At 35.9% G+C, this 24,522-nt stretch overlaps 2 protein-coding genes across 10 annotated transcripts in view; one reads left to right on the top strand and one right to left on the bottom strand.

Moving 5' to 3' along the window:
- LOC113117473 (ena/VASP-like protein) overlaps window positions 1–18,081 on the top strand; it is a 29,875-nt gene extending 11,794 nt beyond the window's left edge. For 3 of the 9 annotated variants that reach the window (XM_026286173.1, XM_026286172.1, XM_026286170.1), the window contains exons 2-14: window positions 4,286–4,454; window positions 4,695–4,872; window positions 10,390–10,447; window positions 11,142–11,203; window positions 12,286–13,095; window positions 14,494–14,741; window positions 14,860–14,963; window positions 15,040–15,076; window positions 15,186–15,234; window positions 16,081–16,141; window positions 16,861–16,921; window positions 17,028–17,085; window positions 17,164–18,081. In XM_026286173.1, the coding sequence (XP_026141958.1) occupies window positions 4,286–4,454; window positions 4,695–4,872; window positions 10,390–10,447; window positions 11,142–11,203; window positions 12,286–13,095; window positions 14,494–14,741; window positions 14,860–14,963; window positions 15,040–15,076; window positions 15,186–15,234; window positions 16,081–16,141; window positions 16,861–16,921; window positions 17,028–17,085; window positions 17,164–17,201 (1,933 nt within the window). In that variant the 3' untranslated portion in view covers window positions 17,202–18,081. Of the gene's footprint in view, window positions 1–4,285; window positions 4,455–4,694; window positions 4,873–5,687; window positions 6,243–10,389; window positions 10,448–11,141; window positions 11,204–12,285; window positions 13,096–14,493; window positions 14,742–14,859; window positions 14,964–15,039; window positions 15,077–15,185; window positions 15,235–16,080; window positions 16,142–16,860; window positions 16,922–17,027; window positions 17,086–17,163 lie in introns of those variants that run through there. The other 6 variants (XM_026286171.1, XM_026286176.1, XM_026286175.1 and 3 more) reach the window with 6 other exon arrangements.
- An 81-nt stretch (window positions 18,082–18,162) lies between these two features.
- On the bottom strand, window positions 18,163–23,882 carry LOC113117474 (sphingolipid delta(4)-desaturase/C4-monooxygenase DES2-like). Its single transcript, XM_026286179.1, has 3 exons — window positions 23,730–23,882; window positions 19,851–20,593; window positions 18,163–18,921 (listed from the first exon to the last, which is right to left on the bottom strand). Exons 1-3 carry the CDS (start codon window positions 23,809–23,811, stop codon window positions 18,778–18,780), a joined length of 969 nt encoding a protein of 322 aa, XP_026141964.1. The 5' UTR covers window positions 23,812–23,882; the 3' UTR covers window positions 18,163–18,777.
- Window positions 23,883–24,522: the final 640 nt, after the last annotated feature.

Raw genomic sequence — 24,522 nt, 5'->3', positions numbered from 1 at the left:
AAAAAATATACATTTATTTAAAAACAAATATTTATAATATCTATCTATCTATCTTTATGTATTTAATCATTTTTAATAAATGAAAAACTTTATATGTAATATATACTTATACAAATGTATAAAAAATCCAGAAAAATCACTTGACCTCTTACTGTGCAGTTTTACTTCAGCTGATTCATTCATTTTTGCAGTTCGCTGTTAAAATATTTAATTAAAATATTTCGATTTGAATATATACACATACAGCCAACATGTGTATTAAACACACACGCACACATGCACGCATATATATATATATATATATATATATATATATATATATATATATATATATATATATATATATATATATATATATATATACACATAAACCAGTTATAAACATTTCTAATTTGTCACACTCATATTTTTCACAATAATTAAAAGTGCTCAGACTGAAGAACAGTCTAGAGCTCAACAAACAATTTCATAATAAAAGGGAAATAATGCTCATTATGCAACAAAGTGCTGTGCAGTGGACAAATGATGGGGTCTGGCCTGTTCCAGCACGTTCAGCAGAACTGATCACCCCAATCTGCCAGGCAACAATGGCTTTGACCATGCCATCACTTAGCAACGTTCATCTCTTCCACACTGGGGTCTTTCCTATGGCAACTGTGATTCATCAGAAAACATTCTTACATTATATTGTGCCTGTGACACCTGAGAACTACGTATGTATTCACCAGGAATTCCCATGCCAATCATGAAGTGTGCTTACAAGCTCAGGTCCATGTGGCCCTCTCCATCACACATGCGCTGACAAATACACGTGTTTACTCACTTTCATCCACATTGGAGAGCATTCAACTAATGGGGTCATAGCTGGGAGGCTCAAGAGATCCCCGTCTCATAGTGCTACTTTATGGAGTAAAAGCATTAGATGTGTGGAGCATTCAGAACTTCTTTCAGTCATTTGCCTGTCGACCACTAGCAGATATACTCAAAGTGCAAAATGAAATGTTTTAGGCAAAACTGTTCAAACAGTGATTTGGCTAGGTTTTGTTGTGTCTAATGAATTATGACACTTTGTAAGAATAAACCAACGCAGCACTAGACATCTTAATGCATCACTTTTCTCATCAAAAAATTGCTTTGCTCTAAATTTAGACTGCTTTAAAGCTCAAAAAACAAATCTTTTTTATTTCGTACTTTTCACTTAGTTTACCAAAGAATCAAGGTTAGATTATATAGTCACATCCTCTTTCTCCATTAACAGCCATTTACAAAGAGCATAGATGTATCATAGATTTTTCATGGCAGGCTCTTAAAAGCTTGAAATGAACATTCACTTCGCACATAATTGTAGCGCAGTCTGGATTCCCAAACGTTCAAAACTCTTTGACCTACAATATTTACTTTAAATACTGTAAATATTTCAATAATATAACAAAACAATCACATTTTCATTTTACAGATATTTTGTGTATTTTTTTTGTATTTAAATAATTGTTAGCTTTCCATTAATTCATGAAGCCCTAGAATAAATGGATTACGAATAAATATGTAAGATGTGCCATCGTCAGAGTACTTTCGAATGTTCTGTAGTTTCACATTTCGAACATCAAAGCTCTTCTCTGCTGCTTGTCTTGTTAGTTCTGGGAGAGACTTTAAAGCTTTTTAAGTTTTAAATGTCTCTTACTCTGATATTTATAGCTTGCTATTACAAGACGTGTTGGTCACTGACCCTTTAGAAATGCAGGTTTTGTTGGAAAGTCTTGGCATTCTGATTCTATTTGATAATGAATATTCTGGTTCCATTGGATACAGCACTGACGATTTTTTTCCATGTTTCTTTTATACATAAATAGTAATAGAGAGATGCTTTGCATGATATGTTATTAGGAGAAGTAAACTGAGATAGCGCAGTGTCTAAATATATTGGATGTTTATGGAAGCAAAGAGCCGTCAGGATGTAATTTATGACGACTAAGCATCATCGGTGGAGGAAAGACTGTGTACTTCATTTCAGACTAGCTCTAGGGGGGAGAAATGAAACCGGGAGGACGGGGAAGAAGCTGCCGCGCCGCCCTCTAACCCCAGATGGATGCCAGAAATAGGCTCTGTCGTAAGGCAAGCGTGAAAGACCACAGAATGAAGAGCTGAGAGTAGTGAATGACAGAAATTTTTTTTTGCGAAAGCATTCTGTGTGGAAATATGCTGTTTCAACCATTAAAAACCAGGGTGACTGATGCTGTATTATTGTACCAACATCAGGTTTTAGGTTTCAAATATATATTAATCAATAAAAATTTAAATAAAACTATATTTATAAGAAATTATATATATTTAGGTCATTTATATTGCTTTTGCTAGGTTATTTTAAATTGCCCTGAACTGTGACAAATACATTTACAAATACATGCAATTAATGCTGCATGAATAATACAAAATGCTATTTAAATGGAGTGTATATATATATATATATATATATATATATATATATTCTAAAATTACAATTATATTGCTAAAATTACTTTTTGTAATATATCCATGACTGAGAAAAAATTTGTTATCTGCACATCAACCAAATCACATTTAATTGAGCTGAGTTTGTGCAAACGCATCCTTTAAAAAAATGTGTAACTTCTTACTTCTTTCACTTCTCATAAATGCTTGTTGCTTTATGGTGAGCTCTCTCTTCGGTAGTCCAGCCCCCTCTAAACCACTTTTTTTATATATGGTCCATGTACCATTTCTCTGAGTTCAGAGTGTGAATTTTCTGTTTTGGCATAATGTCACAGAAACGGTGAGTCTGATTTATCTTACTTTCATCCTCAGGTCTATTGTTTCAAATGGCGATATCTTATGAATATGTTTTAGTGTTAGTAAGCTCTTCCAGTTATACAGGCGAGTGTAAAGAGCGTGTGCGGCTGGATTTGGGTGTTTCTGTGGGAGTTGGGTGTGGTGGTTCAGTATGTTTTAGGGTATATAGGAAATCTGCCCAGCTTAAGTTAGCACACCAACAGGAAACCCAATCTCCTTTGTGCGAACCATTGCTTCAGAGTTTTATTTCATTTCAGTCAATATAAGACTCTCCTTGAGATTTTGTGAAAGCCTTGAATATAAGATGAGTTGTTCTGATCACAATGCTTAGTCCAGTGTGCACGAAATGCAAAAAAGATACACACGTTTGAAGTCCATCTCAGACTCATTTACTGAACCACAGCATTTAAACTGATACAAGAACTGATTTTGTGTACTTAAGATTTGTCAAACTATGTGTTAAAAAAACACATTTGTATAAATAAAAATGTTTAAAAAAAAATCAAATATGTATCTAACAAATTAATGAACACATATGGTAATTAAATCTTTAGTTTTATAATACAATTAGTTTATGTTAAAAGGCTTGTTATATAAATGGGGTAATGGTAACATTTGACTCATTTGTTAACATTAATTAATGCGTTAAGTAACATGAATTAACAATAAACAATATTTCACAGCAACCTTACAGCGCATTTAATAATGTTAAAAGATACAACTTTGATTTTAATAATGTATCAGTAAAAGCTGAACTAAGATGAATAAAAATGTATATATTACATAAATAAACTAAAACAATCCAAAACAAATGTATACATAATACTATTATTGCATTACTTAACAATTAGACATTGTATTAAACATTATTATTAGAAGCACAAAACAAAAGCTAGCAAGGTATATTAATGCTGATCATACAGTCCACAATTTCTGCTCGCTCGTTATGTTAATTGTTCCCTGACAACAGAAGATTTCTATTTAAAGAAGCGGAGAACCTCATGTCTTTAATTAAACCATGGCCTCATATCAAGCAGTCAACAAGGTTACATTCCTGCCTCACTCGTTAGCTCCCTATTACACTATATAATTAGTACAGATAACAAACCCGCCCCTAGCTGAGTGTCTTCAAACTAATTCACTGCATGGGCCATAAGACCACAGTAACAGCAAAGGGCATTTTTGGAAGGTTTGGCTGTTTTAGTTTTCTGGGAATAAGCACTGTTTTATAGAATTTCGACACAATCTTTAATTTCGTAATTTGTAACTAACTTACAGAAATTGCGACTATTTTAGAGAGTATTTCACTGAATGTGCACAGCTAAATATCACTCTCAATTACACACATTGCTGGAGAATCAAGTTGCAGCATCATTGTTGTTGCATCTGTTTTTCATTGTCCCATATCGTGATTTATTGTTGTGGTTCTTGTTGTTGAACACTGTGGATCTTAACTAGCGTTCCTGTTTCTCCCTCATAGTGAACAGAGTATATGTCAAGCCCGAGCCTCTGTGATGATCTATGATGACACCAGCAAGAAATGGGTGCCAGTCAAACCGGGCCAGCAGGGCTTCAGCCGAATCAACATCTACCACAACACGGTCAACAACAGCTTCCGTGTGGTGGGAGTCAAACTACAGGACCAGCAGGTGAGACCACCAACATAACTGAGAGGAGACGCTGTGTGATATGATCTTACTTGGTTTCACAGTCCTATCCAATAAACATTCAGTTCTATTTACATACATCTACGCGGATATTTATAATCTGAAATGTTTCTGTTTTGTGGTTTTCAAAAATACCATAACTGACTTGAGAGGGTTTCCCCTTGATAATTGAAAAAGTTTGATTACAGGGAAATGCATAACCACCTGTCATTACGCTTGCAGGTCGTTATAAACTACTCCATTGTAAAAGGTCTGAAATATAACCAGGCCACGCCAACTTTCCACCAATGGCGTGATGCGCGACAAGTTTACGGGCTGAACTTTGCCAGCAAAGAGGAGGCCACCACCTTCTCCACCGCCATGCTGTTTGCGCTCAATGTCCTGAGCTCTCAGGATGCAGGTGATTTTTTTTTTACCTCTGTGTCACACTATATGGTGTTTGGTTAGGTGTTTCCTGGATTAATTCTGTCATTTATTATAATTTTTAGAAATTAAGTTTGATATGAGAAGTTATGCTTCAGATTTATCAACCTGTGAATTGATTGAAAGTTTACACTAATTCAATTATCTATCAAATGAATGCTTTTCTTTTGAAAGACAGAATCAAAGAATCCTGGCAGAAAATGATTTTGAAGATGAAGATTTTCACTAAGATATTAAGCAGCACAACTGTTTTCAACAATAATAATAATAAGCACTATTTTTTGACACAAATCAGTATATTTAAATGATTTCTGAAGGATCATGTGACACTGAAGCCTGGAGTAATGGTTGTTGAAAATTCAGCTTTTCCATCACAGAAATTGTAAAATATGTTAAAATACAAAGTTATTTGAAATTATAATAATATTTAACAATTTTGATCAAATAAATGCAGCCTTGGTGAGCATAAGAGATATCTTAAAACATGAACAAAAATCCTAGCGAACCAAACTTTTGAATGGTGGTGTAGGTTTTATCAATTTTTAAACAATATTCATACATTTCTTCTTAATTTATTATTATTATTATTATTTAATTTTTTTTTCTGGTCTCCTGGTTTATCTATCTTTAATTACCACTGTGCTGAAACACACTCATATTGCATATCACATCATGAAAAAATATAATTTTATAAGCAACTGTATGCAATGTTTTTCTCTTTTTACATTTAAAAGAGATGAGTGTAATGCAGATGCAGCTACATTATGGTCCTTGCAGTATTGTTACAAAAATACAATAATCTAGCTGTAAAAGTGCTACAGCAAAACCGTAAGGAATGTCAACTAGTAGTGAGGAATGTACTCTAAATGTACACTTGAAGATATTGTTGTTTGGGTCTTATACGTGGGATGGTTAAGTGTAGTGTATCTCTTATTTAAGAACAGCACATGGGCCTCTCTGGTTTCAGGCTGCTGCTACTTATAAGACGTAGGAGGGGAGGGGGGTCTTCTGCCATTGGTGCTCAGCCCTGGTTAAAATATCCATGGAGCCAAACAGTCTCAGGCCATGGGTGTTGCATGTTTCTTGTTGTTTGGGGTGGGCAGATTAGAAAGGTTGTTAGAAGTGCTGCTCGCACCTCAGCATGCAGAGAAGAGAGAAGCTGCTGTGCACCTGCCTGAACTCACCTGTACGGAGTCCTGCCTGTTATTACCGGTTCCCACCTGGTAGTGGAGCTCAAACTGCACCATTATAAATATCACTAGAGGCACCTGAGAGGGCCCATGCTTGGACCGGAGTTTTCCCCGGGGCCAGTCCGCCGGATCAGCTCCACAGTAATAAGACTCAGCAGTAAGTAGTGTTAAGGGCTGGGGGATTCAGTCGCATGTGTTAATAATGTGATGTGATGCCTTGGATGGGTCATTGTGGTGTCTTTGATGGAGGATGTGGTTGTAGAAGTTGCTCAGTGGTTTTTGGCACGATGCCTGTCAGAAGCTCGTGAAGAAGTGTGTGTGGGTTTGGGAGGACTAGTGTGTTTGTCGTGACTAATTCTGAACAGTTATCATTAGTGCTTCACTGATATGGCTGTATGGATTTAGATTTTAAGTGAAACATAGCATAATAAGGGTAGGACTGGTCATTTTTATTTTTAGTCATGATTTAAATAAAAAAAACAGTAAAGTCTCATTAAATTTTGACACGCTACTGGAAACGCATATAAACCAAAATTTACAGTTTGACGTTCAACTACATCAAAGTGAAGTAAATACCATGAATTTGAAAATGTAAAATCACCTAATTATGTGTTTCCTTTTGTGTTGGTGAAGGGTATTATTATCGCAAAAAAAGAAAAAAGATTAAAAGAAAAGAAATGGAAACAAAGTGAACATTTATTGGAGAAAATATTATTTTTATAAAATACATTTTTATTTGCATAATGTATTGAAATTATTGAATCAAAAGACATAATAAACTATAAAAATAACACAAAAATCATAATAATAAACAAAAAAAACAATAATATTAATAGTGTAAAATATTATTTTTGTTATTGTAATTGTTGTTGTTGTTGTTACAACTAAGATATATTAGTTGTTTTTATTATTAATAGTAATCATTTTGACAGCTGGCATTCATTTTGCTTCATTTAATATATTGTCAAGCTCTTGCTAAAACATTGTAAAAAAAAATAAAATATTAAAACCACATCAAAATCAAATAAATTTTGTTCAATTTAAGAGATTTAGGCATTATGAAAAAAAAAAACCTTTCATTCAGCATATTTGATCTAATGCTTATTTTTTTTTTTATTAAATTTATGTTTGTTTGTTTTTTAAGTTAACATTTTCTAACTGTAATATACACTACAGATGTATATAATGCAAGTGGTGCGTTATAAAAGAAAATGGCAGGGTTTATCAAACAAATCATCGTCCAATCAGATTGTATCTGTGTTCCCACTTCTTCTTATCTCAGTAGACATCATCATTTCAGCTCAGTGATCACCAGGGTATGAGTGTTTGGTACAAAGGGACTCTGCTGCTGCACGCAACCACCAAATGATAGGGTATGTGCATCATAAAATACTGTAAATATTGACTACACATTACTTCAAAAGCTCACCCGAAGATTTTTGCAAATAAACCTTAATATTTGGTTAGCGATGCCCCTCCAAGGCTTTTTAGGCATTTAACCATAAATCAAAATAACATCCAGAGCTCCAGATTTGACTCTTGAGAAGCACTTAAATCCAGGAATCCATTAACTTTATTCAGCGTCCGTCGCACCAACCATTTTAATACACTCCAACTGTAGCCATTTATCAGAATGTTGCTATTGCAAAGGATTTAATCAAGTTTATGAAATAAATCACACAGAGTATTACACCTCCACGACCTGCACTAGAAATGGACACGTGATCTGGAGTAATAGCATTGCTTTTTATGCTGTCTGGTTACAAAGTGCACAGCCTAATTGATATCCAGAGCACACAGAATTATATTTGCTTAGTAAAGTCTCCATAGGAAGAGATTTTCATGCAAGTCTCAGTCTAAACTCCTAAACTCCAAGTGGAAAGATACTTGCCGCATTGTCTCGCTTCACCAGTGGAGCAAATAGTTTTTATGCATTACCCAGAATGCTCAGCAGGGTTTGGATTAATGGTTTATGGTCTGCAAATTGACATTTCTTAAATTATGGTGAGTTCTTTTGAATTTGCGTTTGGAGTTTTCCCCCTTTTTCCTTGACTCATACGTATATCAAGTTCTTTTAGATGTTTCAAGAGTTTTAGTAGTCGTGTGGTGTTTATTATAATAGGGACAGATGACTTGGAACCATCTGCTTCAGACAGGACCTCAGGTGGATTGCATGTTTGGGACACCGTGTGAAATGCTGCTTTCAGCTGACGTATGAACATATTCTCCTTCCTGTTGCTCGAGGGACTTGAAATTCAGTCCTGCTGCAATTACTCCGATTTTTTGAGGCAGTCTGTTTTCCCACTTAGATGTTGAAACAGCGTGAGCACATACTTTAATACAGCTATTCCTTTTCGTAAGTAGGCCTAGTGAGCTATGACAGGAATATTTTTGTACTTTCATTAAAATGTGGATCTTGAGATAAGGTTTATGCTCAATTTATTTGGAAGTCATTAACAGCATTTTAGGATGTGACGCTGTATACTAGCATTAAATTCAGTGTGATTTCAGCTCCCATAATCACCTTGAGGACACAGATCGTTTAATCATGAAATGTGGATGCAGAATCCCACCTGTCATCTGCTTCATCTGCCGCTGGTTTAGATACAGACTGAGCTAGCTGACTACTGCTAATGCAGAGGTCTCTGAGCTGGGTCATTTATCAAGCTTATTTTCTAAATCTGCAATAACTGTTCAAAGAAACCACGTACGTTACTCCCTGACTTATTAATAAAGCAGAACTTTATTTAGTATCTTTTATATAATACGAGTTCCTTGCACTGTGAAGTAGTTTGTGCTGTTGCTGCCTGAGGTTTTCTGTTTAGATGTCTTGCTTCTTTCAAGTCGCATTAGGTCTAGTATAAAAAACATAATCTGTCATTATGATCAGTGTGTTTTGTGTTATTTCAGGACATCGGCTTATGCTTTTTACTGCTTATTATTGTTTGTTTTGTCTCAGTTAGCAGATGATAGACCTTCAAAGATGAAATAATGTTTGTTGTTGTTTTTTTTTGGTGTTGCAGTAACGTCGAGATGGCATTTTTAATGCTAAAATGGTTAGCAAAATAATTAGAAATATATGTTGAGATTTTAAGATCTGTACAGAAAGCTTTTTTTTTTTTTTAAGTTGCGATATCATTGTGGATTCAATCTGTGAAAATGAAAAGTGTTATTAAGAAGATGCTGTTAATACATAACATTATTATGTCAGAAGTCGTCACTGAATAGATATGATTATAAAAAGTGGCTTTAAGGTCTATTCACACAAGATAAAAACTATCATATTAATATTATCACCCACACCAGTGCATGTTAATGTTTTGTTTATTTGAAGTGTGTTGCCATTTAAATGCAGATTTAAATGCTCAAACTTTTTAAATGTTTATTCTGATTCGCTGTGAATATTTGTATCATTCATCAGCTGGAAACAATATTAAAATGAAATAGTTTGCCTTGTCTAGCTGTGTGAACAGCTCATTATTTTTCAGTAGATAGATTTTGACGTTCTGAACTTAATTATGTTTGATGGTGCCTAGCAACCAAAGATTATCAGCCACATTAGATATGGCCAGACTAAGGGTCTTTCTCTGAACAGAGGGGGCTTCCTTCCTCCCTTGAGCTTTCATGCCCCATACTGAGTCCCTGAATGTCATATGACGTAAATAGTCCTCATCTCAGTAACCCGAGAGCCGTGTTTACCATTATTAGCAGAGCTCCTTCACACCCTATAACAAATTCAACAGAAGAATTATGGTTTCTTACGAATAACAATGAAGTGTCAGGTATGAGGGTGATTGTGACATGGCCAAATATGTTTGTTCTCCTGCTGGATTTATTGGACTATAATAGATCATTGATCATTTGGGACTTAGATGTCTTGTATATATATATATATATATATATATATTTTTCAAAGGCCATACTATGTCCAATCCAACTCATTCATTTCTCAATTAGTGCTCAGATTAGGACAGGGTTTTTTTTGTGTCTTGGCCTGATTTGTGAAAATCACAAGTGAATGTTTGTGAGGTAAAAGAAAGCATGAAGCATTTGTACTGACCAATGTCGTGTTTTGTTTTCTAAATTATACTATACAGTGAAGAGTATAAGACGTCACTTGACACAAACCAGCTGCCCTTTGTCAAATCTGGGTCCTGAAACAAAACCAGTTGAGAAGTGATGTACTCAAGTCTGCCATAAGGTGTCAGAATATATTAACGCAATCCGACACGTTTCACAGTTCCTGAGAGACAATTAAATAAAATATTTAAATTATGAGGTGCAATTATGTTCTTGTTCTTCAGGTCCAGGAGCACATCGTCAGAATGGACCGGTGACAGATGATGCCGAGGCTCCGAGGAGGTGCGGACCGTCTATAATGACACTTACTACTCTGAGACAACTGTCAAATGTTAATCAAGCTTTTAAACATTGGACACTGGCCTGAATTACAGTATGCTCTCTTTATTAAGTGACGTGTCTAACGTTAATGTTTTTTTTTTTTATTCCCCTGAAAAGTCTAAACACTTTTTCATGGTTATATCTTCAAAATGGTCCTGTTTAAGCATTCCAGCTGCAACCGTGACTCAACCAATGGCATGAGTTTGGGGCGGGACTATCTGCTTGTCCAACCAATAGTAGATGGTGTTTGGGAAACCAATTCAAAAAAACAAATTTCATTTGATACTGCTAAAGACGCTGAAATTAATCACTTAATTTTTAACATTACAGGTCAGAAAGTGTAGTGTTTATTGTATCACTGTTGCAGAAATTATTAATCGAATCATCGAATTTGAACTCACTTCTGTTTTCTGTTTCTTGTTATGAAGATTGAGAACGTTTCTGAACTGCTGTCAAAATACAAGTTTAGATTGTGTTCTGCCCTCTAGTGGACAGACTCTCACTGTGCAGCCTAGCATTTTTAAAACCCACGGAGCTGAAAAGATCAATGTGTGAATACACTACGCTCCAGTGAGATTGTCTTTGTGTCCATTGAGAGTATTTAGATTTCACTTTGCCCAACATAATTTTTAAGTGAGTTGACATTTGTTTCTAGGCAAATGATGGACCAGCATCAGATGCAGATGGAAAGGGAACGACGAACATCGGGCTCTGCAGGTAGACTAAAGACCCCACACCTCTGTGGAATATGATATGAGACTGCACACTGTGCAATTAAAAGATACACAAACACACACACTCATTAAACCACCCACAGAGTAGCCCTGCAGACTTCATTGTCTGCTTGGAAATCTGTTAGCTAAGGAATATGAATTCCCTGGTCACAGAACAGGTCCCTAGTCCAAACAGCACAAGCTGCCCATCCTCTCTCATTCATATGCACACACACACAAACACACGCTCTCTTTCTGTTTCCACTCCTGCTTCAGCATCAGTTCAGAGAAGACAGTCGCCATAAACAGCATTTCTAAGTTCTGTTTTGGTGAATCTCATGAAACATGTCAAGTTTTGCTTATTCATTAAAAATAAATAAATAAGCATGTTTTAAGGACTATTAAGATTTTTTTTCTTTGTGCATTATTTCTTTGATTTTCTATTGTCATTACTGTTATAAAGATTCAGTAATCCAACATAACAAGAATAAAAATAATCTTAATAATAATAATTTATAGTTTAATTATTTAAACTGACAAGTAATATCAAATTAAATTGTATTTATTACGTTTTGTATATTTATATATTTATAAATACATATCATGTATTTGTTCTGTTAATTTACATTCAATAAATGATTTCAGGATATTTTTATTATGTTATCACATTTAGTGAGTTTTTTAATCAGGGTAATGTGAATCTAGTGAGAATCCCCTTTGAGAATAAGTAGAATTATTTTAAAACATGTCAAAAGTGAAAGATCCAGATTCATTACTGTAATGAGAATTTGGGAGGGCGTTGTTTAATTGTCATTAACATAGTGTTACAATGAAGCAAAATCTTGGTCATAAAATATGCTTAATTTCAATTGTAATTTCTCCATTTCTTAATTTCATTTTTATCTGACATCTGTCTGATCTAGATGTTTTTGTGAGATTCATCTGTTTGCAAGGCATATGACATGCTATTTTGCCCACATTTCATCTTTTTAAGTTCCTTTGTACACGTTGATGCTTGATTTTCATCACTGTCACGTTTCTCTCTTTTCGTTTTGTCATTTGTGTTGTCTTTTCTCTGTTTCTCAGTCTCCACCCTTCAGTTTAAAGTAGCAGCGTCTGCCTCTCAGTCCGAAACCACTCTGCATGACCTCAGACAGTATCGGGCTAACACTCTTCCCCCTTCCTATGCTCACTTTAACCCCACGCAACCCTCCTCCCACATCTCCTCCTCTTCCTCCCAGGAACGAGAGAGTGGCTACCGCACTGTGGACTCCCCTCAAAAAAAGGCACAGCAGCTTTCCCAGCTTTCCACCTCTCTGGCTTCTGCTTTCTCCCCCGTGCAGCCGGGTGTCACCCCTCCACCTCGCAATGTCAAGCAAATCCCCCTTTCCCCTCCAACGGCCCATCAGGACCCCGGACATGCCACATGGTCCTCCACCCACATGTACGCTCCATTACCCACAGCATCGCCACCCGTCATAATGGCGGTGCCAGTCAAACAACCTGCCCTGCCTGTCGCCCTCCCCTTGCCACCCCTAAACAACGGCCCAAACTGTGGTCCCAAAGCTCCTGCTAACATGTCCCACTTTGAGCCTCTAACACACCACCAGCAGTTGTTCAGTGGCCCGGCAGAGGAGTACTGCCAGTACCAAAACCCTCCTATGCAGGTCACCTCTGGAGCTCCGTCGCACCCACATTATCCCATACAAGAATCATCTTGCCCCCTGCCCCTTCTCATTGGCCAGCCCACCCAAGGCCCCGCCCTCCACCAGCAGCAGCTATACCAGGCCACAGCCCAATTCAACACCACACCCACCTCTCACTCTACTCTGTGCGAGGGGGCAACGCCCAAGACGTCTCCCTCACCTGTTTATCAGAACGCCACAGCATCCAGCAGTAAGTATTTCAGACCCCCATCAGCTGCCCCCTCTGTAGTTTATTGCCCCCACCAAAAGACTTCACGCACCTGTCCAGTGGCACTGGGCTGATGACATGTTGATCTCAAAAGCAGTCTAAAGAGAACAGTACGCTCTTTGTACTGAACCCAAATGCAAATACTGGCCTGCCATGATTGTCAATGAGGCTGTTGACTTTTGTCTGTGTTATATGACAAAATCACAGCAGCTCATCTGAACAAACGGCAGCTGTCTCACCTTCTTCGTTCTGAGGAAAGATGATTTAAGATTATAAAGTAAACATTCATATATTGCAGTGATGTTCGTGTGTGTTTGCTCAAAGGTGATTTGTTCATACTGTTTAAATGGTGTGTCATACATTAAACTAACCACTTAATGTTCCCTTTTTGCTTTTGCAGATCATATTTTCCAAGTTAAAATGCTTTGCTCTGTCTCACATAATTATGTAGATGCAAGTTTAAGCAGGGCTCAACTCTAATAATGGCCTGCTGATCCAGGACCAGTGTGAGAGAGTTTTGGGCCACTTGACCATTTAACATTCATTGATCTCGTACATCTACTTTGCAAATTTAAATGTTTGGTTTTCTGTGATGTATTATTATGCAAACTCTCCTGATTTGTCTCCAAGATAATATTATCTAGCTGGCTGACATGGATGAGGTTTTGTCAAATTTGCAAACACACCCAGGAGGCATCGATAAGAATGTGCTGAAAACTACAAACCAACAGTGTGTTTGTGAATTTATGAAATTCTTTTCAGGTAGAAATAAATACTGTGCAAATGTTTGGGGTTGGTAAGATTTTTATTAAGTCTTCTCAGTCATTACAATCTCTTATGCTCCCCAAAGGCTGCATTTATTTAATCAAAAACAGTTGTGCTGCATAACATTTTTGTGGAAACCATAATGCTTTTCCCCCCAGGATTCTATGACCTAAATAAAAAGTTCCGAATGTATTTGCAGTATAAGTCTTTTAAAGTATTAACAATGTTTTTACGGTGACTTCTCAATTGAATGCGACCATGCTGAATAAAAGTGTCATTGAGCCCTCACTTTTGAATGGTAGTGTATATTAAACACTATATTGATAAAACAAAACACATTGAAAAAACTAAAACAAAACGAAAAATTACAAAAAATAAAAATGTATCATTCTTTTGGAAGTACTAATGTGAATAATACATTCAAAAATACCAGCCCCACCGAGCCAGCAGAAAAAAAAAACCTTACTTCTGAGCCTATTTGTAGGTTAATTTTCTCTGTTTGTAATTCTTCTTTCTAGAGTTTAGGTAATGATGCACAATTCCACCCTTATGTCAACACAATTGTGATATTTCATTGCATTTGTAAGCAAACGCTGATTCTTTCCTTTCTTGCAGCAGGTCCTCCCGTTCCACCGGGTCATCCCTCCATGCTCTCATCCACCCCTCCTGTTCACCCTCCTACCTCAGCATCCATGGCTGGTCCACCGGCCCCTCCGCCCCCTCCTGGGCCTCCCCCACCCGGGCCGCCACCACCAGCCACAGGACCCCCTCCTACCCCGCCTCCACTGCCGGCTGGTGGAGGTCCTGCTTCGTCAGGTCTGGCTGCAGCTATAGCTGGTGCCAAGCTGCGAAAAGTGCAGCGGGTCAGTGGCATTTGTCTTTCTCAAACCTCAATATGTTTCATATAGTTCTATTTTTTTATGCAATAAGTTCAATAATAGTATGATTATGGCTGATTATTCCATGTTGTATCTTTTTTAGCCAGAGGAAAGCAGTAGCAAGAATGATGCCAATCGCTCCAGTGGAGGCAGTGGAGGTGGTGGAGAGGGTCTCATGCAGGAGATGAATGCCCTTTTAGCACGAAGGTCAGAACATATCCAACTAATGATCCATGACTTTTGGTTATACAAACTTTGATTTTTAAATATGATCATTCTGCAGGAGGAAGGCCTCAGAGAAACCAGAAGACGGTCAAAATGTATGACTTTTGTACACTATTTTGTCAAAACACACAGAGATTGTATATTTCGCTTCAGTTCTATTCATTGTATATCACATTCAGTCAGCCTGACATCTCTTTCTTGCAGGAGGAGTCTAATGGATCCCCTTCATCATCCTCTCGTGGACAAAATTCAGGTGGTGTTTTCTGTTAAATTATTACAAACCTTTTTTTTTATTATTTAGCAATGTATTCTGTATACACACACACACACACACACACTACAACAAAAAAAATCTAAGTTTAGTAAGTTTAGTAAGTTGTAAAAGTTTTAAGTTTTAACAAATATACAGTAAAAACTATTAGTGTGAAATAATGTAAATTTAGGGCTGTCAAAAAGATTAAATCTCATCCAAAATAAAACTGTTTACGTAATATTTGTGTGTGTATTTGTAATGTTTATATAATTACAAACACACAATATACATTTTGAAAATATTTCCATGTAAATATTTATGTTCATAATTTATATTATATATATATAATTTATATATTAATTATAATTAATTTATAAACTTGATAGGTAAAAATGTAAATCCTAAATGCACTGTAAGTCCCTTTGGATAAAAGCAACTGCTAAATGCATACAATTTTATTTAATTTTAAACAAAACATTGTTAAATATACATGCATGTGTGTAATATATACATAAATACACACTACATAATATACACACATATATTATTTAAACAAAAACTTATTTTGGATGCAATTAATTGCGATTAATCTTTTGACTGCAATTTTTTTTTTTTTTTTTAAATTTCTTTATGTTTATAATTGAATTGTATTCAGTGTCATATAATCCTTTACAAATTCTAATATGCTGATTTGATGCCCAAGAATCGTTTCGTATTATTACTTTTCATATACATTTGGCTTAATATTTTTGTGGAAACCATGATAACATTTTTTCAGGATATTCAGAAAGTTAACCTTTAATTAAATTAATTTATATTAATTATGTATTTAAATATTCTTCTCAGATCCTGTGAAGAAGCCATGGGAACGAGCCAACTCTGCAGATAAGTCTTCAACTCTGTCAAGGTACATTTAACAGGTTTAATGTGCAGTAAACATTTAATTCCTATCTGTTTCATGCAGTGGTGTGCACAGGGCCTGGGGTCGTTTTAAAAACGACTCTTTTAAATGATTCCGTCTCGACTCTTTTTTTTTTTTTTGAGAGACAGTAACTTTTTACATGGTGCACTTTCAGATTTAAAACTTTGAAGGCTGTTTTCATTCACTTAGAGCTGTGTTACACACTGAATGAAAGGTAATTTTAAAAAATCCATAATAGGGGCACTATAAAACATTTGGTTCCTTTAAAATTTGCATTAGTTGAGGTGTTCCTTGATGGATTGTAATAGAGCAATGAATGGTTTTTTTTTTTAGCTTAGAGTTTGCATATGCGAGTAAATGCCTGCTGCTCGGTTGCCAATACAAATGGTCGTGTTTAGGAAGTAAAGCCCTGGGCAACATGAGCCTGCAATGACCTAAATGCAAACAAAGCCGGTTCTGCTCGCTTTCTGACATCTAGAAAATTTAGGTTTTGTGTAAGCTTTCATTGAATGGTTGTGTAAACACACAGAAAAAGGCCTCTCTGAACTCTGAAAATGAACCGGTTTTAAAAACTGAGATTGCATCAGAAGGCAATATAAATATGTAATATATCTACAGTTTTTTTTTTACCACAAACATGACTTGCAGGTAAATTTTTGATTGTTCAAATTGCTTTTAAAATATTTATGATGAACATTGTACAGGGCAAAACCAATTGGAAGCACCAGTGATGCCGAGTCATTCGACTTTGACCGAATGAAACAGGTTAGTTCAGAATATCTTTCAAAAGCATATTACTGTGCTGTGTTTTGTGCAAAAAATAAGGATAGACTGGCCTGCTAACGATGATCAAATCTGTTGCCATCAAAAGGAGATCTTGGAGGAGGTTGTTCGGGAATTGCAGAAAGTTAAAGAAGAAATCATCGATGGTAAGTTTTAGGAGTTAACAGAAATATGCATCTTCTCAGTTCTTGAGAATATTAACTTTTTCTTCTTTTTTTGTTTAGCCATTAGAAAGGAACTGCTGAGAATCGGCTCCACATAGTCTTAAGAAAGTTCAACGACGACGACCTAAGGTTCGGAAAGTACATGAGAACGTTCTCGCAGCATGTCTGCAACAGTATGGATAATTCAGTTGCAGAAATGTTGTGCAGATACACGGCTTCAATGAGAAGGACAAGGAAAAGCTGAAGAACAGAAGGAATTGGAGTGAATTAATGATTGTGTGTATGGATGAGTGAATGAACGAGCAGGTGGAAACGTAGACCTTCACACTGAATTTTCTATTTCCTCCAGTATGAACGTTGAGACAGTCCACTGTGCAGCTTGCTGCTCTCGCTCTTTTAAGTCTTAAAGTCACCAAGTTGGAAATTAATGAAGATATTTTTGTTTTCTAAGTTTATATTGTTTCATTGGTCATTGTTATTGTTAAGAATTGTATTATATTAAATGAGAGAGATACAAAGTTGCACGACAGTTATTGTCAGCCTTTTATATTTTATATTACTGCTCTTATTCTTTGGTTTTAATAAGTAAAAACTTTACATATTTGTGCTAACTGTCAGCAAACTACTACAGTTGAAACGGTTTGAGACTTTTTCTTTTGTTTTTGTTTTTTGGCCAATGCAGAAGTTCAGTAGAACTTGGTTTTAAATTGATTTGGAGGTATGAGGGTAGATGTAGACGCTCTTTTAATAGGCTCAAGAGATGGACATGGAAATATATACGTATATATTTACACACACACAACGGGAGATGAATTCTTGAAAGTGGCTTAACGTATTGGGTGAATTGATTGAACATACAATGTATTCTGGTTTAATTAGGTTGATCCTGATTTTAATGTTGAGATTTCGCAGAATTACAGTTAAATTAAACATGTTGAGAGTGTGAGATTGATGGAATTAAAAGAACTTTAAAAGCTTTTCCCCCTTTTAAACGGTCTCGTCTCATGCTTCCTTAATGGAACTCCACAAACAATCCCTCAAGAAACCTCTCTGCCATTATTCAGATTCATCATGTAAGACTAGGAAGTTTATTGAAACTTTGTTTATCATCACAATTCAGAGTTAAACTGGTCACAGTGCAAATGACAATGTCAAAATATCTAAAGACTTAAAGTTACACTAATGGCGCACAAAATTAAATATTCAGTTTTCAAAAGGGCCTCGCTGATAAAAAGGCATTTTAAGTTCACTTAAACATCCCATCTCAGCACTTCTTTCCTCAGGTACATCTTAACTGGCATCTCAGCAGTTGGATTTAGTTGAGAAAGTGGCGATAATAAACAAATAACTGCATTGATGATGAACATGGATACCATAAAAACAACATCAGATGTTTTAGTTTGGAATGAGTGTATGGAAAGATTTAGAGAATTAGCTGGGCTTTGATACACCCAAACAATTCCTCACAAATCACGTAACATGGTCCCAGGCACAGGGAATGTACATTGTACAGATCGATCTATAAGATGAAATGCTGTGACAGAATGAAAAAGGTATGCAGGTTCATGTGTGAAAGGGTTGGTTCCCTTTTAACTAACAGCCTTCGAGTGCCTCACAGATTTGTGTAAATACCTTGTAGTATTTGTTGTTTAGATCAGTAGTCTAACACCTAATTCATTCATTTTTGCCAAGTTCGTATCGTCTCTTGATTCTGGCGTAGGGGCCGATGGTGTCATCGAACACAAAGTCCCAGAGCACTCGCATCCAGGAAGTGTGTTGAGGGAGCGAGTCATAGTACTCCGCTGCAATCCTCTTGACCTGAAATATGGGAAAGGTCCATCAAGGATCAAATGTTAATGAGATTGCGGTTTGCATACACCTTGAAATGCAGTATGTGTACCAAAGAACAAGAACAAAGTACAATGCAGCTAACGTGTTTAACATGGGTGGGGTGATGGTCCGTTTACTGTCAGTCGTCATACTTGGGTTTAAATATTAACAAATACAATGCACTGCATAAGTAATCAGCTAACAGACATGCATTGGGGTTCTTTCAGACTGATGGTGTGACATCTATAAACTATAAAATCCAGTAAAATCGTCTTATGAACACTGATGAAGCATGAAAAAGTCTTTCTAGTTAGTTCCACGGCACTAAATGTCTTAATCAGTAGCAGTGTCAAAATAAAGAGAGCATTACATTACCATGGCACTTGAGCTCTAGCCTGAAAAATAAACTTCCCTAAAAACCTGGTTCACAAAGATCTTAAACTTAGGAAGATTCTTAAGAAGAAAAACTATTTCAGATTTTCTCTAACAAACATCTTGGAACTCATCTTAAGAACAAAATGACAAGCTCCAGTGATATCTGATAGTTTGCCAACTTTAAGCTACTTTTTATTAGAAGAAAAAGTCCAATAGGGATTTACAATAAATTAGTTATTAGCCGTTATTCACAATATATTTTTTGTATTGATCAGACATATTGTATTTGGTATTTAAATTTTTACATGCTCATTTCCTCTAATTTTAGATTTATATTACCATTGCGGTCATCTAACATCTTTAAAACGCTGAATTAATATTAACGAATGCTTAAATATTCATTTTAATACTACCTTGTGATGCCTAAATGTACTTAAGTGACTGATTATTTTAACATCTGCCATAATTATAATCGTATCGCATTAGCCGGAATTGTAATGCCATGCATTTCTAAAAACAAAGGAACACAGCCAATCTCGTACCTCAGGTAATTTGCTGCCTGGAATGCTGGGGAAGTCATGGTGCTCCATATGGTATCCCACATTGAAGGTTATCAAGTTGAGAGGACCGTAATAAGAGTAGGTTTCATGACCTTTCATAAACATGTAGTGCTCAGCGATGAAGTGTCCAGAGATGGGATGCAAGCCCATACACAGTATAGAGCCAGAGATGAGGTACACTATGGGCTTGAGACCCCAAAAATAGTAGATGATAATGTCTACCACAAACTGTACGACTGCATTGAGCATTTCCAACTTGGTCACGGGCTTGGGGTTCACCAACAACGGACGGAGCGCATAGAACAAAGGCTGGAGAAAGAGCCAGAGCACCTTTCTGGCTGGGGTGCAGAAGAACCAGCCCTCAAGGTCAGTAGGAATATCCACGTCCAACCCATCTCCTCCGAGATAACGATGGTGGTCGATGTGGTACTTCTTGAATGATGCGGAATAAGGCAAGCCAATCGGCAGATTGGCAAACATGGCGAACCAGCGGTTCCAGCGTGCCCTTTTGGTGCCGAAGGCCACATTGTGTGAAATGTCATGGATGGCTAGGGTCAAAGAGTGGTTGATGCAGCCACCGAACGCATACGCCCAAAACAACACCCACTTCCAGGAGAGCTCATGGACCATGTAGCACGCCAGGAGCTGGGTGAGTACCATCCCTGACACGACCCACTTCAGCTGGGGGTCATGACCCATCAAAGACTTGATCTCAGGATACTTTGCTGAAGAGAGAGAACAATGTTAAGAACATGAGATGATATAGTTTAAATAATAATTGCATATGTACATACAGGCTTTAAGTTTTGGATGTTTTTTAAAATGTTTTGCCAAAACATAAAAAAATAATCAAAAATACGACAATATTGTGAAATGTTATTATAATTTCAAATTACTTTTCTATTTTAATATTCATTCCTACGATGTAAAGCTGAAATTTCAGCAGCCATTACTCCAGTCTTCAGTATCATGTGATCTTTCAGAAATCATTATAATATGCTGATTTGCTGCCAAATTATAAATAATGATCATTATTATTATTATTATTATTATAAGTGTTAAAAAAAGTATAAGAAAAGTCACTTTAAATTGTAACAATATAACGGTTTTTACTGTATTTGATCAAATAAATGAAGCCTTGGTGAAACTTTTGATGGTACATACACAAACAGATATTCATACGTGTACGCATGTATATACATATAAATGTATATTTATCTGCAGATACTGCACATAAAAAAAAATGCATTTTATCCTAGAAATTTGAGAAGACGAAAAAAAAAAATACACCTTTGAATGAAATATTTTTATTATGCGATGAGCAGAAAAGTCTGCAGAGTGATATGAGGAAAAAAAAAAAAAAAAAGAAAAAAAATATATATATATATATATATATATACAGTATGTCTACACTTATAGTGCCTTCTGCATTAGTGCAATAATCCTTCAAACCATTACACCAAAACTGCTGCTTGAGCACTTGAAATTAGTTTCTTGTAACCGAGGTTATACATCTTTCTTAAAGCATTAATACCTAATATTAAAGTCTTACTTCAATTAAAGACCTTCAAATCCCACTTAAGTAGCACTCACAGTAGTTATGCCGGTCTCACTTTTAAAGCTGATTTTTGTTTTTTTAATTAAGACTTATTTAAAATAAAAATAAAGATTACCACTTTATTGTAGTTGCTAGTGGTAACATATTAAACATGTTAAGGCACGGTGTTGCGTAGGTAGTCAACCAATCACTGATTCTCCTCCACAAGGGAGAAACACTCCCCTGGCGATGTGCCTTTTTAATTAGCAGATTTGTTTGCCCTGCTAATATTTTGTTGACACATCATTCGCTGCTGCAGAATCCCTTTGTACAAGTTCCCCAAAGCTCTTTTTCACCTCTACAATTACAGGTGACCAATACACGCAAATCTGCCATTACACTTTTTCATGCAGTTTGCATAATGTCTGTATGCAAATGATCTATATTGCCAGGTTTTCTACTAGTTTATGCTTAAGTGTATGGTTACATGTGTATCATATTTAGTTTTTCGTCAAGGGCTATTCACAGTAAGGCAGGTGAATTGGGCACGTCAGCCATCACTGAACAAGGAAATGTTTCTGGATCAGTTCCATATGTCAGATTATCGGTGTATTTGTTTGGCCTTTACATTTTACATATCGGTCAAACAAATAGCCTTCAAAAAACAAGCAAAGCTGCGGCTGCTTGCACCACTATAAGGCTTCACGCGCAGTGATGTTCTTGTACACAAGTAGGTGGAGATTATTGAATGTGCCTCTTCCTCCCCCTTGAGTCTCCTCTACTCTGAACAAGATCACACCTGTCATGGCTTTATGTCACGGAAACACACAAACAGGTTTATTCTGAACAAGGTCGTTATGTTTCAGCTTCTATAAGTCATATTTAAGCCTAAAATAACACAACAGACAACCAATCTTTGTGAACATTGGACAAGTTCACCGGTGTAATGAGTAGCCAAATGCTATAAAGTGTGTAAATAAAATAGCCACAAACTCCAGTCAGATGCTAGTAAAACCCAAGGTGACCATGGTGATGCTTTGGTAAAAAAAAAAAAAAAAAAAAAAAAGATTTTTATATCAATATATTTATTATGTTTTGTATATAATATTATAAATAATTGTAAAATATTTCATATCAGTTTTGTTGCTTAAAATATATTTTATATAATCCATTATCAACTTTATATATACACCAGAGTTTGTAAATGGCATCCTCATCCTTTCTGGTATAGTTAGAAGACAACAGAATACATTATTAATATTTAAAGAACTTGAGGTATAAAACTACCCATGCATTTTCACAATATCATATCAGTACCAAAAGTTTTTTTTCGAGGACTATTTATGAAGAATTACTCTAAAGGGTCAGTTCTTATAGTTCAATGTATTGTCAAAGGAACATCAGCCTTTTAATTCCTTATACTTCTGCACACAGAAGGAAAGATAATAAGAAAGAAAAAAAACACTGGCCATCTATATTGTGATACTTGTGGTGAAATCTCAAAGTTGCTCATAAACGTGTTTTATGGTGAACTTAGCTCATGTCGTGACATATTCACATTTAGCCCATGGTCATAAGACTAGAATGTTGTTACCATGCAATACCCACTGCTATTGTGCAAATAATGCATGGAATCACTTTACACAAATTATCATCCCCTGAAGCTATTGTCTGATAGATGTGAGGCAGGTAAAACACATCTATGTTTCCCCTGTCTACTACACCTGTTCTTATTCTCTAACTAGGCTATATCATACTGAACACATGGCAAAGTAAGCTTGATCTCAATTACAAGTAAAAAAAATAGTGTAGTTAGTATGTAGTGTATGCATATGAAACACACGACGATAGAGTTTGTAAAAAAAAAAAAAAAAAAAAAAAAAAGGAAACATTCCTCACGCGCCCTCTTCACACATATGCACTTGCGTACACACGCACACTCTTCCGGAGAACTAGTAGGATATCAAGAATGTATATATATACTGAATTAACTTTTTTTTTCATCTGAAATTATTTCGGGAAGATATCCACTAGGATTAAAATGTCATGTTAATTTTCCGAGTTCCTGTATAATCAATCATCAGAGTTATGCCTTGACAGCCACTTAACATAAAACATACAGTTGAGCTTATAGCCTGTCTTTACCAACACAAGATAAACAGAAAGATAACGAAATCTAACACGTTTCCAAATGGTTAAATGGATATTTAAATTCAATTCAAGTCATTCTGCTAATCGAAATCATATCACGTCTACAGTAGGCTATGTTTTAGCAAATTCAGCTGACGTTATGTGTGTTCCTGTAACTTAATTTGTAAACTCACCTAATATTTCCTTTCTTCTCCATGTGTGTGGCTGTTCATTATAGACCCATTCAAAGTCCCAGCGTCCAACTGCTTTGCCCATTTTTACACCTGTGTGCTGCTGGTGTAATGAGCTCAGGTGATTCCTCGCTTACTAGACTAGTTTGGGACACGCCCTCTTAGATAAGAAAAAGAGAAGAAGGTGTGCCTGAGAGTGAGTTAATGCCAACGCCACGGTGAGTTAACTTACCTCAACCGAAACCCTAACGAAGTAACGAGATCAAGTTGTTCAGAGTGCAGCCTTGCCCTTACAGTCCGCCTCGTCCCACTGACAAAACCGTGCCTTGCCTCATACAACAGTCGACTGTGGAATGTGTGGCAATGAGATTTGAATTATATATACAGTTGAGACTGAATTATATACATTTTTCAATATATTTATTTATTCGTTGTTTTGTATTTTAGCGATTTACTTGGGCAGTTTTCAGTGTCACTTTCCTGTAATTCTGGTCTAGACAAGTTTGCTTACCGCGAGAGGGCGTTTTAACACCCTTAAGAGAGTTAAATAACAGACTAATTTAAATGCACGTGTGATTTAATTTATTTAATATATGATTTAATATACAAGATGCATATGAGATAAATGAAAATGAAAAAAAAAATTAAAAGGAGATATAACATTTTAGAACTAGTTAAATAATTTAAGCAAATATAGACATAAAATCATTATACCATAAATGCCTGAGTATAAAAAAAAATGAAAATAGTAAAATTGTGCCATTTCAGCATTTTATGTATTAATGTATTAATTTAT

The sequence above is a fragment of the Carassius auratus genome, chromosome 17 (assembly GCF_003368295.1).
Source record: "Carassius auratus strain Wakin chromosome 17, ASM336829v1, whole genome shotgun sequence".
Taxonomy (NCBI): domain Eukaryota; kingdom Metazoa; phylum Chordata; class Actinopteri; order Cypriniformes; family Cyprinidae; genus Carassius; species Carassius auratus.
This window is presented reverse-complemented; position numbering and strand designations above follow the sequence as displayed.